At 43.7% G+C, this 14,967-nt stretch overlaps 1 protein-coding gene across 1 annotated transcript in view; it reads right to left on the bottom strand.

The window, feature by feature from the left end:
- The window catches only part of SLC35A1 (solute carrier family 35 member A1), a 28,768-nt gene extending 17,672 nt beyond the window's left edge, over positions 1 to 11,096 (bottom strand). Inside the window, exons 1-2 of the mRNA XM_084622588.1 lie at positions 8,216 to 11,096; positions 3,659 to 3,836 (exon numbers count right to left, since the gene is read on the bottom strand). Of these exons, the coding sequence (XP_084478714.1) occupies positions 3,659 to 3,836; positions 8,216 to 8,231 (194 nt within the window). The 5' untranslated portion in view covers positions 8,232 to 11,096. The remainder of the gene's footprint in view (positions 1 to 3,658; positions 3,837 to 8,215) is intronic.
- Between the last annotated feature and the right edge of the window lie 3,871 nt (positions 11,097 to 14,967).

Genomic DNA, 14,967 nt, shown 5'->3' with positions numbered 1-14,967 from the left:
AGGCCATTTTAATTCTGAATAAAAGTGTCCACAAGGGGTTTAGTGCTGTTTAATTAATCCGCTTTAAATTTACATTTAAATTAATTCAGATTAACCTTCCTAGACAAGCCCTTAATCAGACCTAGAGAGCACCTCTTCCCTCCTGTACCTGTACTCTGCCTCTCCAAATACTGCTATGGGCAAGCAGTGTTCTAGGCAGAGCTATGGTGCCAAAGGCACAGGAAGAGATGCTGCAGCTCAGCACCACACGGTAAGTTTATACTGTGGAACAAAACATTACACAAGGATCTAATGTAATATGAGGTTTCTTGGTATTATTCCTCAAACAGCACATCACATTGCCTGGCACTGTACGATCCAGACCAGGAAGAAGATTTCTGTTTCTAAAGAATTATCTACATTAACTATGCTCTGTTTACAGTAACGTTTAACTGTTAGAATAAATGTGGAAAAATACCACAAAAGCCTGACCTTTTATACGATGGTATCCCACAATATATCACACATTTTGTTTGTGAAAAGCAGGCTGTTAAATAAGAAAAAAAAGGATAGAATTGCACCTCCCTTTGTTCAATTCTAATACAGTACTGTACTATTACAAAATAATGTACTTAAGCATGAATGATCAGGTCCAAAGGATAGTATATTGCTTGGCTGATCACTCAAAGTTAAATTATAGCAGTAATACGATGAACCAAAATTAGACAGTGGTTGTATTCCAGCAAAGTTACTGATGTAAATGATTAAACAAATCATACCACTTAAAGGAAGGATCTCTTGTGAGTACCAACCACTTCACTACAGAAAAAAAACCTGCAGTTTGTTTTACAATTTAGGAGAAATCTTTACACCCACTCCCCCCCCCCCCCCCACACACACACAAAAATGACCTCACATGCCAGGATTTTGTGTTAAGAGGAAGGGAGCACAACATACTTATTACAGCTGACCATACTTTCTTTCTTAGTTAGAAGACAGTTGAGTTTTCTTGAGCTTACATTGTTTCGATTTAGTTCTGTTTCATTGGATAGGTGTTTTCTAGTTTATATACATGTAGCCAGAGGCTGAAATAGTTACTATTTATACACAGAAAAAAATAAACTCAGCTGAAATACTGGGTAAGTGTAATGGACAGACTACTGAAACGTAATTAACAACTTAACAAGACACATGCCAAACTGTCATTTTGCTTGTTATGTTTCCCCTTTCCTCCATCTGTTCCATCCAGATTGTATTGAAGAGTAGGAACTTCTCTAAATCTTAGTGTGAGGTGCCTAAGAAATTTTTCATGATGGGGGGGCATGGTAGCAGGGGCCTGGTGATTAAACAACAGAGTTTTCGTGTACTTTTGACATTTGGCATGGAATTTCAGTAATGAAAAATAAATGATGCCCCTTTAAACACTCTCGTTTCTGAGAACAGGAGCAATTGTTTTCATTATTCACACTCAATATTTGATTATATTTGAATATTACGGGTTCAGATATGCAGTCCTTCTGTGAGACCTCTTATCTGAGTTGGGCGGGAGAAAATAAAAAAACAAAAATATTCTGAATTAGACATTGTAATTTAAAGTTAAATTAGACACTGTGAGCACACCTAGATAGACTTAAACCCACAAAAAGTGTAAAAATTAAAAGTTAATAAAGAAACTTCATCCTTCACTCACAACACTGGCACAAGGAGTACAAAGATCTCACAACAGATCTTAATCACACATACTGCAAAACCAAGGCACATATGAGAAAGTAAATAAAGTGCTTTGGCTCTAATTCAACATCCTTGATGCTTCTGTACATTCATCTTGGAAACTTATTCTGTGTTTTTCATGGGACTGGATATGAGAGAGATATAAATGATAATCAAGCTTGTAATATGTATGTATGTATGTATTTGTTCAAAATGTGTAATCCCAAATAAAATTAGAATGCAAGTCAGTTTGGCTTTTCGAGTCCCAACTCTAAGAAGCTATAAATCATGTGGGAATCTGAACAAATTACTAATTCAGAGTTTAGGTGGCCAGGAGTAAGCCAGGTTCATTTTATTCCCATAATTATAGGCAAAATAAATAATTACACAGCTTGAACTGTAAGTCGTCTCCATTTCAAAAGGCAGTCATTTGTCATTTATTCAAAGCTTAAAGTAACATTTCATACTTGAACATACAACGCCAAAAATGCAAACAGTAGAGAACTACAGCAAGTGTACTTAATTACATAAATTCTATATTGGAACAGAACCCTGGTTTATCTTATTTGGTGTCCTGTACTTTAACAGTGATCAGCACTGGCTGCTTCAGACAAAGACACAAAATGCACACCAAGGGAGCAGACTGCTTTCTGAATCCATTGGGTGATCAGTTGATACACTGAAGCATCAACATTAATAAATATTATAAATTTTAATTCAAGCTAATATTACTGCAGATACTATGCATATTAATTAAAAAAAACTTTTGCTGGATCTTTTAAATTAACAAAAACTGAAATGTAAGCAAATATCTCAGTTATCTTGCGATAACACTGAATTTATATACCAGCTGCATTTCTTTTGCATACTAAAGAGGTTGCAAAGATTTGGGGGTTGTGGTAGATAATCAGCTGAACATGAGCCCTCAATGTGACACTGTGGCAAAAAGAGCTAATGCGATCCTGGGATGCATTAACAGGAATCTCAAGGAGTAGAGGGGTTATTTTATCTCTGTATTTGGCCCTGGTGCGACTGCTGTTTGAATATTGTACCCGGTTCCGGTGCCCACAAATCAAGAACAATATTGATAAATTGGAGAGGGTTCAGAGAAGAGCCACAAGAATGATTAAAGGATTAGAACACATGCTTTATAGTTTTCAGAGTAACAGCCGTGTTAGTCTGTATTCGCAAAAAGAAAAGGAGTACTTGTGGCACCTTAGAGACTAACCAATTTATTTGAGCATGAGCTTTCGTGAGCTACAGCTCACTTCATCGGATGCATACCGTGGAAACTGCAGAAGACTGCAGAAGACATTATATACACACAGAGACCATGAAACAATACCTCCTCCCACCCCACTGTCCTGCTGGTAATAGCTTATCTAAAGTGATCATCAAGTTGGGCCATTTCCAGCACAAATCCAGGTTTTCTCACCCTCCGCCCCCCCCCCCACACACACAAACTCACTCTCCTGCTGGTAACAGCCCATCCAAAGTGACCACTCTCTTCACAATGTGTATGATAATCAAGGTGGGCCATTTCCTGCACAAATCCAGGTTCTCTCACTCCCTCACCCCCCTCCAAGAACCACACACACAAACTCACTCTCCTGCTGGTAATAGCTTATCTAAAGTGACCACTCTCCCTACAATGTGCATGATAATCAAGGTGGACCATTTCCAGCACAAATCCAGGGGTGAGAAAAATGCAAACGGACACACCTGCATATTGTGAGGTTTACAGAAGTGATTCAGAAAAAAGTTCACAAGCTCTGACATGCTTTAAACTGATTCTTTCACAGCATTATTTTTCAATGCCGCTCCTGCCCAGCTTCACAAGTACGGCATATAAAAAGAGAGGGTCTAGCTGAGACCCTCATGTCCATATGCGTTTATGTATATATATCTGCATGTGTGTGAGAAGAAGAATGAGCATGCAATTCCAGCAGTGGTTAGCACTCATACTTACCTGGCCAAAATACCCACACTTAGGAATAACTTGATAACTTCTGTAATGCACACAGCTGTGGTTGCAAAGTAGAGTTCTGTTTCTGCTATTCTCGTGTATCGTAGAGCTACAGTGTACGTTGCAGCCACCAGGGTCATCACCGTCAAGCAGTACAATTTAAACAGCAAACTGACATTCTCTGAAAGAAAAAATATAGCTCAGTAAGGAACATGAAACAGTCAAAGAGCAACTTGCTAGTATACTTACAGCAACTCAGTATGCTCCTCATTCTAAACTAAGAATGTTGGATCATATTAAAGAAGTTCTGTATTAAAATCACAAATGAGTTTGATTCCCCAGAGTTTCAATTCCAGGGTATTACTAATTAAGAGGTCTCTTGGTTTTTGGTACTGTTTCTCTCCCTCTCTGTGTGAAACTTGCAAGCTGCTAATTGTGTTAGTACATTCTAAGACAGAGTCTGTTCTCAAAGCAATTCACAGAGAGAGACTCAAAGCAATACTCTAACAACAGAAACAGCACCCAGAGACTCCCCGCCCTTTTGTTGTATTAACAATTGTGATTAAAATAGAGATGGAGGATGTATGTGGATGGATGCTTGGTGTGGATAATAACTGAATGATCAGGGAGGTGCCAGCCTAAGAATCCAGTGTCCATCGGCTGAAGAAGGCGTCAATTGGAAATAACCAGAGGACCGCCCCCCCGGAGGGCAGACTGGAATCCACCCAACAGCCTCAAGGATGGGAGAACCAAAGAACAAGATAACATCTGGCAGCATGGAGCCGTCAGGAATGTGCTATCTGCTGATTGATTCAGCAACAGCATGATGAAGCAATTCCCATAGACTGGCATAGGAAGAAATTCCTATAAAAATAGACTCTAAAAAGTGAGAACTTTGGGGTCTGATTCTGCAAACCAACTTCCAGGAGCATCAGATGAGCATCTGACAAGGCCCTGCTCCCTCCTCATGTCCAGGCCACCTGGCCAGTGGCTTGGCATGAGCAACTCTAAGGCTGGTAACTATGATAACAACAAAAAGAAAAGGAGGACTTGTGGCACCTTAGAGACTAACCAATTTATTAGAGCATAAGCTTTCGTGAGCTACAGCTCACTTGGTTAGTCTCTAAGGTGCCACAAGTCCTCCTTTTCTTTTTGCGAATACAGACTAACACGGCTGCTACTCTGAAACCTATGATAACAACCTCGCAGAACCTGTGTGTGTGTGAGTTTATATGAATGAATGTGTGAATAAATATGAGATTGAATGGAATGTTATAACTATAACTAACGGCTTACTATGATTCTTTCTGTATTCACAATAAATGTGGTATTTTGCCTTTTTCCCTTTAATAAGATCCTGCTGGTTTTTATTTTATTGGTATAACATTTTGGTGGAGAAATGCGAAAGGGGGAATATTGGTAAAAAACCTCAGTTATTGTAAATATTGGTGTGCACACCACCAGCTCTAGTGAGCTAGGCATTTCTATTAGGTTAACCAGACCTGCTAGCCTCCGAGAAGGTAGCAGGGGACCTGCTGGCCTCCGGGAAGGTAGCAGGGGACCTGCTGGCCTCCGGGAAGGTAGCAGGGGACCTGCTGGCCTCCGGGAAGGTAGCAGGGGACCTGCTGGCCTCCGGGAAGGTAGCAGGGGGAAAACGCATAGATTAAGCTATGATTTCAGAATCTAGGCTGTGTCATTTGCTAAGTAATACCAGCAGTGACAAAGAGATTGAAATATCCATGTTAAGATGTTTAAAAGAAAACAGGGTAAGCCAGTACCAGAGGGAGGAATGGAGTCAGAAGGAACACCAACCTCACCTTTTGTTAAAGAAATTACACCTTTTAAACAAATCCTTCAAAATTTGGGCACAGTCCTTGGACTAAACAAGCCCTAGCTGATGTCTGCACTATTTCGGACCTGGAGGATAGATTGGCTCAGTATATCCTCATAAACAAACCTTCTAGTGCTGCCAAAAGAGATGCAGCAACAATTTGGTTGTTGTGGGAGGCATGTTAGGATTCTTCCCTCTGCTTGTCTTCATGTAAAGAGGAAAAGGCACAAATGGAAAAGGGAGCAGACAATTGGAAGGTGCTGGCTACAAATACCCAAAGCCAGCTGAAAATAGTGAAAGAGGCACTCCAGGAATACAAAAAGAGTGAAAAAGTTAACTCTGCAGAGGCTCAAGGGACGCAGGTAAAGGGGGAGAAGGCCCTATGTACGGTACCCCCAGGCATAATTACAAAGAGAAAAGAGAGTAAAAAAAAAGTTAACTCTGCTGAGGCTGGAGAGAATTAAGCAGCTAAACTTTGTGAAAATGTTAAAAAGGAAAAGTGTTAGAGAAAGAGCATTCTTGGTTTCTTTGCAGCCATTCTGAAAGAAAAATGGGCCCTTTTCCAAAGGAATGTCTGTAAATTAGTCAGGCAAAAATAAACTATCTGATTAAAATCATTTGACTGGACAATTTAGTCAAATTTGCTAAAAGAACATAAGGGGGTTCTATTGGAACTTAGCTGCCTCAAATGTATAAAGGGAATGTAAGATGTAAAAAAAAAACAGAGCAGTGTGGAAGGGATGTTAAGGAAAAGAAAATGAGTATGTATCTATCTGTGTGTGTGTAAATATGTAAAGTTCTAAGGACCAGTTGCTTTTGTTTTTGTTTTAAATAATGCCACTAAAAATCCATTTGACTCTTTTATTCAAAGTTGCAAAACTGACAGACCTTTTTGCTAGACACAGGTAATTAGTGTTGTTTGGCTTTGGGATTTGGCATTTAACCCTTAAAAGGTAACTCAATGCTTTACAAAATTTAAAATGTTTTTAAGTTGTGGCTGCAGCAGGGCAGTCAAAATCAGGAGAATATAAAAAAAATTTTTTTGGATTCTTTTTGTTTGTTTGTTTGTTTTTGTAACAAAACAGCAGATGAGAGTTGTAGTAAAAAAAAAAATAAAAAAGACAGTGCCTCTCTGAAGCAACAGCAGGGGTGAGGTGCACAAAACAAAAAGAAGCAATGTTACAATGTTAGAAACACTGAGTCAAATCTATGTTTAGTTAAAAGAATTTCTCAAGTACCATTTTAATGCCATATTTTGCATGGTACCTTTGAAAAGTCCAGAATCTAAAACTTTCCAGTGGTTCAGAAATCGCTCTAGAACTCTTAGCCATTGCATTAAAACATCACCTAGTAATATTTTACAACTAGATTCACCACATTTGTTCAGGTTGAGCGATATCTTATTCTGCAAGTAGTCCTGTTTATTGCATTAAGATACTGTTCAACACAAGCATGGCTGAATCTGGCCCATAGCATAATGATACTGACCTCTTCTGTAAAGTGCTTTGAGATCTACTGATGAAATGCACTATAAAAGAGTTACATATTATTACTAATAAATAAAACCCTCTCTAATAACTCTCTGCAGGTTTCTGAAACGTAATATGTTGTAATGGAGGACACAGGGCATATATGTAGGTACCCTAGCTGACAAACTTCAGTGAAATTGCATTGTGCACTCTACAGCTTCTAGATTTTAATTTGCTTCCACTATTTCGAAAAAATGTAGTTTGATCTATTCAAATTTATTGTTCTCTGTTAATTACTGAATGACTGTTCTATGTTCACTGCAGGTGAGCTGATCATAATAATCATTTGGGTATGATTTGATTAATCCTGTACCTCCTGTACAGGATTAATCAAATCCTGTAGTTTGCTCATTTTAAGGGAGTGCTGCCTTTTATTGTAGAACATATTTCTACAAGGTACACTCACATATCCCACTGCTGCAATCATGTAAATTAACTACATCCTTGGATAGATAAAATCTTATATACTTCCGTATGCAAATTCAAAGGGGAATATCAATTGGCTTTAGGACCAACATTTAGATTTTGCAACAACCAGATGATTTACAAGGTCCAACCAGAGGGAAAATACAAACAGAAAGTTTTCATGACATTAAAGTTTTATTGTCTACACTGAAAAATGCAAAACACATACAACGACCCACGTATGAAAAGTACATTTGAAAACATTTAGTTGCCCACCCCAACCGCCCCATAGCCCCCTCCCCTCCGCCCCATTGCCCACCCCAACCGCCCCATAGCCCCCCTCCCCTCCGCCCCATTGCCCACCCCAACCGCCCCATAGCCCCCTCCGCCCCATTGCCCGCCCCATAGCCCCCCTCCCCTCCCCCCGACTGCCCGCCCCAACACCCCCCATTGCCCCCTCCCCTCCGCCCCATTGCCCACCCCAACAGCCCCATAGCCCCCCTCCCCTCCGCCCCATTGCCCACCCCAACCGCCCCATAGCCCCCTCCGCCCCATTGCCCGCCCCATAGCCCCCCTCCCCTCCCCCCGACTGCCCGCCCCAACACCCCCCATTGCCCCCTCCCCTCCGCCCCATTGCCCACCCCAACAGCCCCATAACCCCCCGCCCCAATAATTAGCCCGGGACAAGCAGCTCCCACTGCGAGGGGGGCAAGGCGGGGCGGACGGCGCCCCGGATCTGTCTCGCGCGGGGAAGGGGGCTGACCCAGCCTCTTCCCCCGGCACCGCGTCTCTCACCTCTCGGAGGCGCCATGGTGTCCGCAGCTTAAATTGGCGAGATTGCGGGGGCCCGAGCCGGCAACCGGGCACCGCCCCCTCCGCTCCTCCCAGGTACCATAAAGAACGGCGAGGGTCGCCTAGAGCGGCCGGTTCAGCTGCGCCACCATAGAGTCTGAGGCCTGTCTGCGCTCAGTGTCCCCATTCCCCATTGGTTTGCAGGGCGGAGGCTCTCGGCGCCCGTCAGTTCGCCTCGCCCCGCCCCGCCCCGCCCCGCCCCCGAGGGATTCCGCTCGCCGAGGGTCGGGGCCGCGTCACGTGGCGTGAGAGGCGGCAGAACAGAGCGGAGCGGGGCGGGGGGTCTTGTCTACACGAGAAAGTTACGGTCCGGTAGTGTCAGGTCCGCGTCCCAACCGGTGCAGACCCCTGCGGCTGTGGCCACTCTTACTCCGGTCTGGCTGAACTGGATGTCTGCGAAACAAAACCCAGGCAGGCTCAGACCTCAGCGAGGGCGTCCACACAGCCTTTTGCAGCAGTTCACTAAACCAGATTAACGCTGACTGACGTTCAACCGATGCAGCTTCTCCTGCAGACAAGGCCTCGGTCACCCCAGGCCTCTTTTGCTGGGCCATTGGCCTATCCGCCGCAGCAGCACAGCTGGCCTGGGAGATGGTGACAGGTGCATTCTGCTCAGGGGTAGCAGGCTGGCAAAGTTCACAACATCGCGTCCGCTGCTGTCCTTCGCTTCCACAGAACATCAGCCTACTGCTCAGGTCGTTGTCTTACTGCTTCAGCAATGCCCTCAAAGCTGCATACTCCTGAGGGGATTCTGCACCGGAAAATGCTGTGCACAGTATTGCAAAATTCTGCAAATAAATGCAGAGGCTCCAGTGCAGGAAGGTGGAAGATCACCCAGCAGCCTCCCCACCCGCCATCTCGGGGACAAGGACTCTGGTCAGGCTGCACCTGACCGTGACACAGCACAAGACCTGGGCCTGCCCCAGAAACACCCTGGGGCCCTGACCCTCTGCACCAGGCGCACTTGTAGGAGCAGGATTTTATAATTGTACTATAAGTCTAGAGGTACTAATGTATGTCTCGATTTCATTTTACCATCATTTCTAACCATCAGAGGAGTGAAGTTTTGGAATAGCCTTCCAAGGCAATCAGCAGGGGGCAAAAGATCTATCTGGCTTTAAGATTAATCTCGTTAAGTTTATAGAGGAGATGGTTTGCTCCTTGAAGTCTTTAAACCACCATTTGAGGACTTCAATAGCTCAGACATAGGTGAGAGGTTTTTCATAGGAGTGGGTGGGTGAAATTCTGTGGCCTGCATTGTGCAGGAGGTCAAACTAGATGATCATAATGGTCCCTTCTGACCTTAGTATCTATGAATCTGTGACCCTCTGGGACATTGGTAGGAATGCATCTGACAGACTGCCACTGTCTACACTGGTTTCAGAGTAACAGCTGTGTTAGTCTATATTCGCAAAAAGAAAAGGAGTACTTGTAGCACCTTAGAGACTAACCAATTTATTTGAGCATAAGCTTTCGTGAGCTACAGCTCACTTCATTGGATGCATACTGTGGAAACTGCAGAAGACATTATATACACAGAGACCATGAAACAATACCTCCTCCCACCCCACTCTCCTGCTGGTAATAGCTTATCCAAAGTGACCACTCTCCTTACAATGTGTATGAAAATCAAGGTGGGCCATTTCCAGCACAAATCCAGGTTTTCTCACCCCCCCACCCCCATACACACACACACATTCGCTCTCCGGCTGGTAATAGTTCATCCAAAGTGACCACTCTCCCTACAATGTGCATGATAATCAAGGTGGGCCATTTCCAGCACAAATCCAGGTTTCCCCACCCCCCCACACACACAAACTCACTCTCCTGCTGGTAATAGCTCATCCAAACTGACCGCTCTCCTTACAATGTGTATGATAATCAAGGTGGGCCATTTTCAGCATAAATCCAAGTTTAACCAGAACGTCTGGGGGGGGGGTAGGAAAAAACAAGGGGAAATAGGCTACCTTGCATAATAACTTAGCCACTCCCAGTCTCTATTTAAGCCTAAATTAATAGTATCCAATTTGCAAATGAATTCCAATTCAGCAGGTTTTCGCTGGAGTCTGGATTTGAAGTTTTTTTGTTTTAAGATAGCGACCTTCATGTCTGTAATTGCGTGACCAGAGAGATTGAAGTGTTCTCCGACTGGTTTATGAATGTTACAATTCTTGACATCTGATTTGTGTCCATTTATTCTTTTACGTAGAGACTGTCCAGTTTGACCAATGTACATGGCAGAGGGGCATTGCTGGCACATGATGGCATATATCACATTGGTGGATGTGCAGGTGAACGAGCCTCTGATAGTGTGGCTGATGTTATTAGGCCCTGTGATGGTGTCCCCTGAATAGATATGTGAGCACAGTTGGCAAAGGGCAAATTGACGACCCTGAGGTGAAGGCAGGTACCCCTAAAGACAATTGATTAAATCAGAACCAGGACAGGATAACCCTCTTGGAGGTGCATTGGAATGTTTACATCAAACAATACACCAATTAAGATGTAACCAGTCACACACTGACACAGCAAAATCCATAGACTTCAACAGAGAAAAAAGACTATAAGAACAGGGTGCTTGACTATGAGACTTTGGGTTCGTCTTGCTACAATCCAGGAGCATCGGATCCCGACTGACAGAGCCCTGCTCCCCTCTGTGACCAATCTGGCTGGCCACTAGATTGATCCAGACTCTGGACTGGTAACCATAAACATCAACTGGCAGGACTGTGTGCATGGTGTGTGTGTGTGAGAGAGAGAGATTGAAAAGCATATGCTAACTGTTGTATTCTCAATAAATGCAGCGAGCTGCCTTCTTCCTTATAAAGATCCCGTGTGCTGCTTATAAGTATAACATACTAGGTGTGGGGCAGGCAGACTCAACCAGGCAGGATCCAAGTGTGGAGGGGCTCAGTGTGGGGGGATCTAGGTGTGGGGTGAGAGGATTCTGTGTGGGACAATCTGGGTGCAGGCAGCTCAGTGAGGGGGTCTAGGTGTGGGGGGATCTGGATGCACAGAGGCTTGTGGGAGCGGGGCAATGGGACTCTGCAGGGGCTTCCACGTGAAAAGTGGTTGGGGCTCAGCAGAGGGGTCTGAGTGTGGAGGTCTCAGCAGGGGGGTCTGGGTGCTGGGGGAGTGGGGCTTGGTGGGGTGGGGTGGGGGCCTGGGTGCAGCTAATGGGGGGTCAGTGGCATGGGGGTCTGCATTTGGGGGCTCGGAGTGCAGGGGGTTGGGAATCATCAGAGTGGGGGGGTTGAGTGCAGGAAGCTCAGTGGGGGGTGATCTGGGTGCAGGGGTTGAGGTTCAATGGGGTGGGGTTTGCGTATACAGGGCTAGGGGGCTCTGGGTGTATGGGGTGAGACTTGGCGGGGTGTCTGGGTATGGGAGGTCTGGATGCATGGGGGTTGGGCGGATGGGGGAGCAGCTCCCTGTACAGTGACCCCTCCCCCTGCACAGCGGAGGATGCTGAGCTTCCTGCAGCTGGGGGAGGTTTCTGGGGGTAAGTCTGACACAGCTCCAGCCACTCCTTGCAGGGGAAGAGGAAGTCCTGTCCTCTTTTGTCTCCAGCCCAGCCAGGATTAGCGGCTGATCCCAGCTCAGGGTAGAGGCCACTGGCTGGGGTGTCCCAAGCCCTGTGGTGATTTACCTCTCTGCCAGCTGCCTGAAACGATGTACCTGCGCAACTAGAGAGTGGTGGTGACTGCTCTTGCAGCTTCCCTTTGCACAGTAAAAAACAAAAGAAATAGTATTTTTCAATTCACCTAATACAAATAATGTAGTGCAATCTCTTTATCATGAAAGTTGAACTTACAAATGTAGAATTATGTACAAAAAATAATTGCACTCAAACATAAAACAATGTAAAACTTTAGAGCCTACAAGTCCACTCAGTCCTACTGCTTGTTCAGCCAATTGCTCAGACAAACAAGTTTTGTTTACATTTTCAGGAGATAATGCTGTCCCTTCTTGTTTCCTCACATTGGTACCTTCTTTGCATTTTGTCAAATCCGCAGTGTAAGTGTTCTTAAAATGAACAACATGTACTGGGTCATCATCCGAGACTGCTATAACATGAAATATATGGCAGAATGCAGGTAAAACAGAGCAGGAGACATACATACAATTCTCCCCGAAGGAGTTCAGTCACAAATCTAATTAATGCTTTATTTTTTTTAAAGAGCACCATCAGCATGGAAGCATGTCCTCTGGAATGGTGGCCGAAGTATGAAGGGGCATACGCATGTTTAGCATATGTGGCACGTAAATACCTTGCAATGCCAGCTACAAAAGTGCCATGCAAATGCCTGTTCTCACTTTCAGGTGACATTGTAAATAAGAAGCAGGCAGCATTATGTCCTGTAAATGTAAACAGACTTGTTTGTCTTAGCTTTTGGATGAACAAGAAGTAGGAGTGAGTGGACTTGTAGGCTCTAAGGTTTTACATTGTTTTGTTTTTTGAGTGTAGTTATGTAACAAAAAAAAATCTACATTTGTAAATTGCACTTTCACGAAAAAGAGAATGACTACAGTATTTGTATGAGGTGACTTGAAAAATACCATTTCTTTATAATTTTTACAGTGCAAATATTTGTATTTAAAATAATAATATACTTTGTATTCTGTGATGTAATTGAAATCAATACATTTGAAAATGTAGAAAAACATCCACAAATATTTAGAAACTCATAGACTTTAAGGTCAGAAGGGACCATCATGATCATCTAGTCTGACCTGCACAATGCAGGCCACAGAATCTCACCCACCCAGTCCTGTAATAACCCCCTAATCTATGTCTGAGCTATTGAAGTCCTCAAATCATAGTTTAAAGACTTTAATACATTTCAACTGGTATTCTAATGTTTAACAATGCGATTAAAAGTGAAATTAATTGTGATTAATTTTTTTAGTTACGATTAATTTTTTTGAGTTAATAGCATGAGTTAACTGCGATTAATCGACAGCCCTACTGAAAAGACATGTTTGAAGTCTATTATCTGAATGCTTCTAGGTTTGGGCTCAATTTGAATTTTTTTTTTTTTTAAAGCAAGAAGTTGCACAAAAATTCTGTTCCCAGTGCCTGATAGTTGGAATCAGGGATCAATCTAGGCAATATGTAGTGGTACAACCTACCAGCACATCTCTCAAACTCTTTCTGGTCCCCTAGAATCTCAGTTTTCATTTTGTGGTCTCTAGGAAAACCTGAAAATGTGAATTGAGTAACTGACACAGTCACATCTGCTTGAGTTTGCAGAGAGCCTAGAATAACAGCTCTGGGAGATATTAACTTCCCCATTAATTTTAATTGGGGCTATCAATTATTATACTTGATCAATGTTAACTAGTTTATTACTTATCAAAGAAAGGAGGTAAATATAATCAATCTATACAATTTACTTTGAGTGACAGCTCATTTTGGCATCACACAAGGGTGGGCTTGGGGGATTATTTTTAATGGGTACCAACATTTATTCCCCATCACTACCACAGTCAAAAAGATACCAAGATGTCAAAGATCCTAGTGATCATTCCCTCCTGCTCATGCACTTCACCTGCTGTGAGGGGAATGCAAGAGTCTGTGCTTTGCATCCCCTGAGTGCTCTACATCTCCTATGAAGTTTCTGAAGCCTCAGCAGGCTGCTGCACTGGTTCCTCCACTGGTCTTCTCTATCACCTTTCCTGGGCACAGTCTCTCAGTCTGCTCTCCCTTTTCAGAAATGGGGCTCCTTAATCCACCTGCCTTAAGTCCAGCACTCCCTCCCTATAGATACCCCAGTTAAACAAACCCCTTTCACAGGACTCCACCCAAAAGGTGTGGCGCTTCCATTCATAGTTTAACTTTCTCAGGAGCATACAGCAGTTGTGAAAAAACTCCCTCTCACACACATACACACTTTGTACAGTCTAATACCTTTATGCTCTTTTATATTTAATCATGTAAAGCACAGGAGAGTACAGTTCATACAAGATAAGCACTAAATGCAATGTCTCTGCCTCAGTTTCCTCATCACTCCAGCACATTCTCTGGACAGGGCAGTGGTGTAACAAGGCCCTAGGGCTCTAATTAATGCAAGAACAAGTTAGGGGCCCCCTTCCTGATTCCAAAATCTAAACTTTTGCTTATCCCCAACCTACCACCCCACTGTGTCTCACGCACCCCTAATGCCTCACCTCACAGTTTCCCAAACACTCCCCATTCACCCAATAGTTCACCTACAACTTGCCCCCCAGTCCCTCACCCACTGCCCTGAGAACTTCCAGCCAGGTCCAATTTGAATGAGTGGTGTAACAACCCCACTACACTGGAATGCTGCACTGTCTGGTAGGGCCTCCATAGCCATGAACCCTGGGTGCAACTACATCACTTGCACAATTTTAGCTACACCTCTGGAGCAGGGGTCCAAGTCCCTTGGGTTGTCCAAAATCCTTAGGGACATCTAGTTTCACAAAAGTAGACAGGGATGCCCTGAGGCTACTACATGTTGGATGGTCTCTCTCTTCTGGATCCCTCTTACCCAGGTTCTGTGATCTTGCTCTCTCTTTCCCCACACACTCCCTCTTCCTGTCTGGCTCCTATGTGTTTATTTTTAGCCACTCCTGGTCATCTGGCCTGTTTTGTTTTCCTCCTGGTAACTTTCCATTGCTCCTCCAGAAGAAACAGCTAAACTATTTTTATAAGGATGCAGCTGCTTTTTTTG

Source organism: Lepidochelys olivacea, assembly GCF_965140295.1.
Source record: "Lepidochelys olivacea isolate rLepOli2 genome assembly, chromosome: 3".
Taxonomy (NCBI): domain Eukaryota; kingdom Metazoa; phylum Chordata; order Testudines; family Cheloniidae; genus Lepidochelys; species Lepidochelys olivacea.
This window is presented reverse-complemented; position numbering and strand designations above follow the sequence as displayed.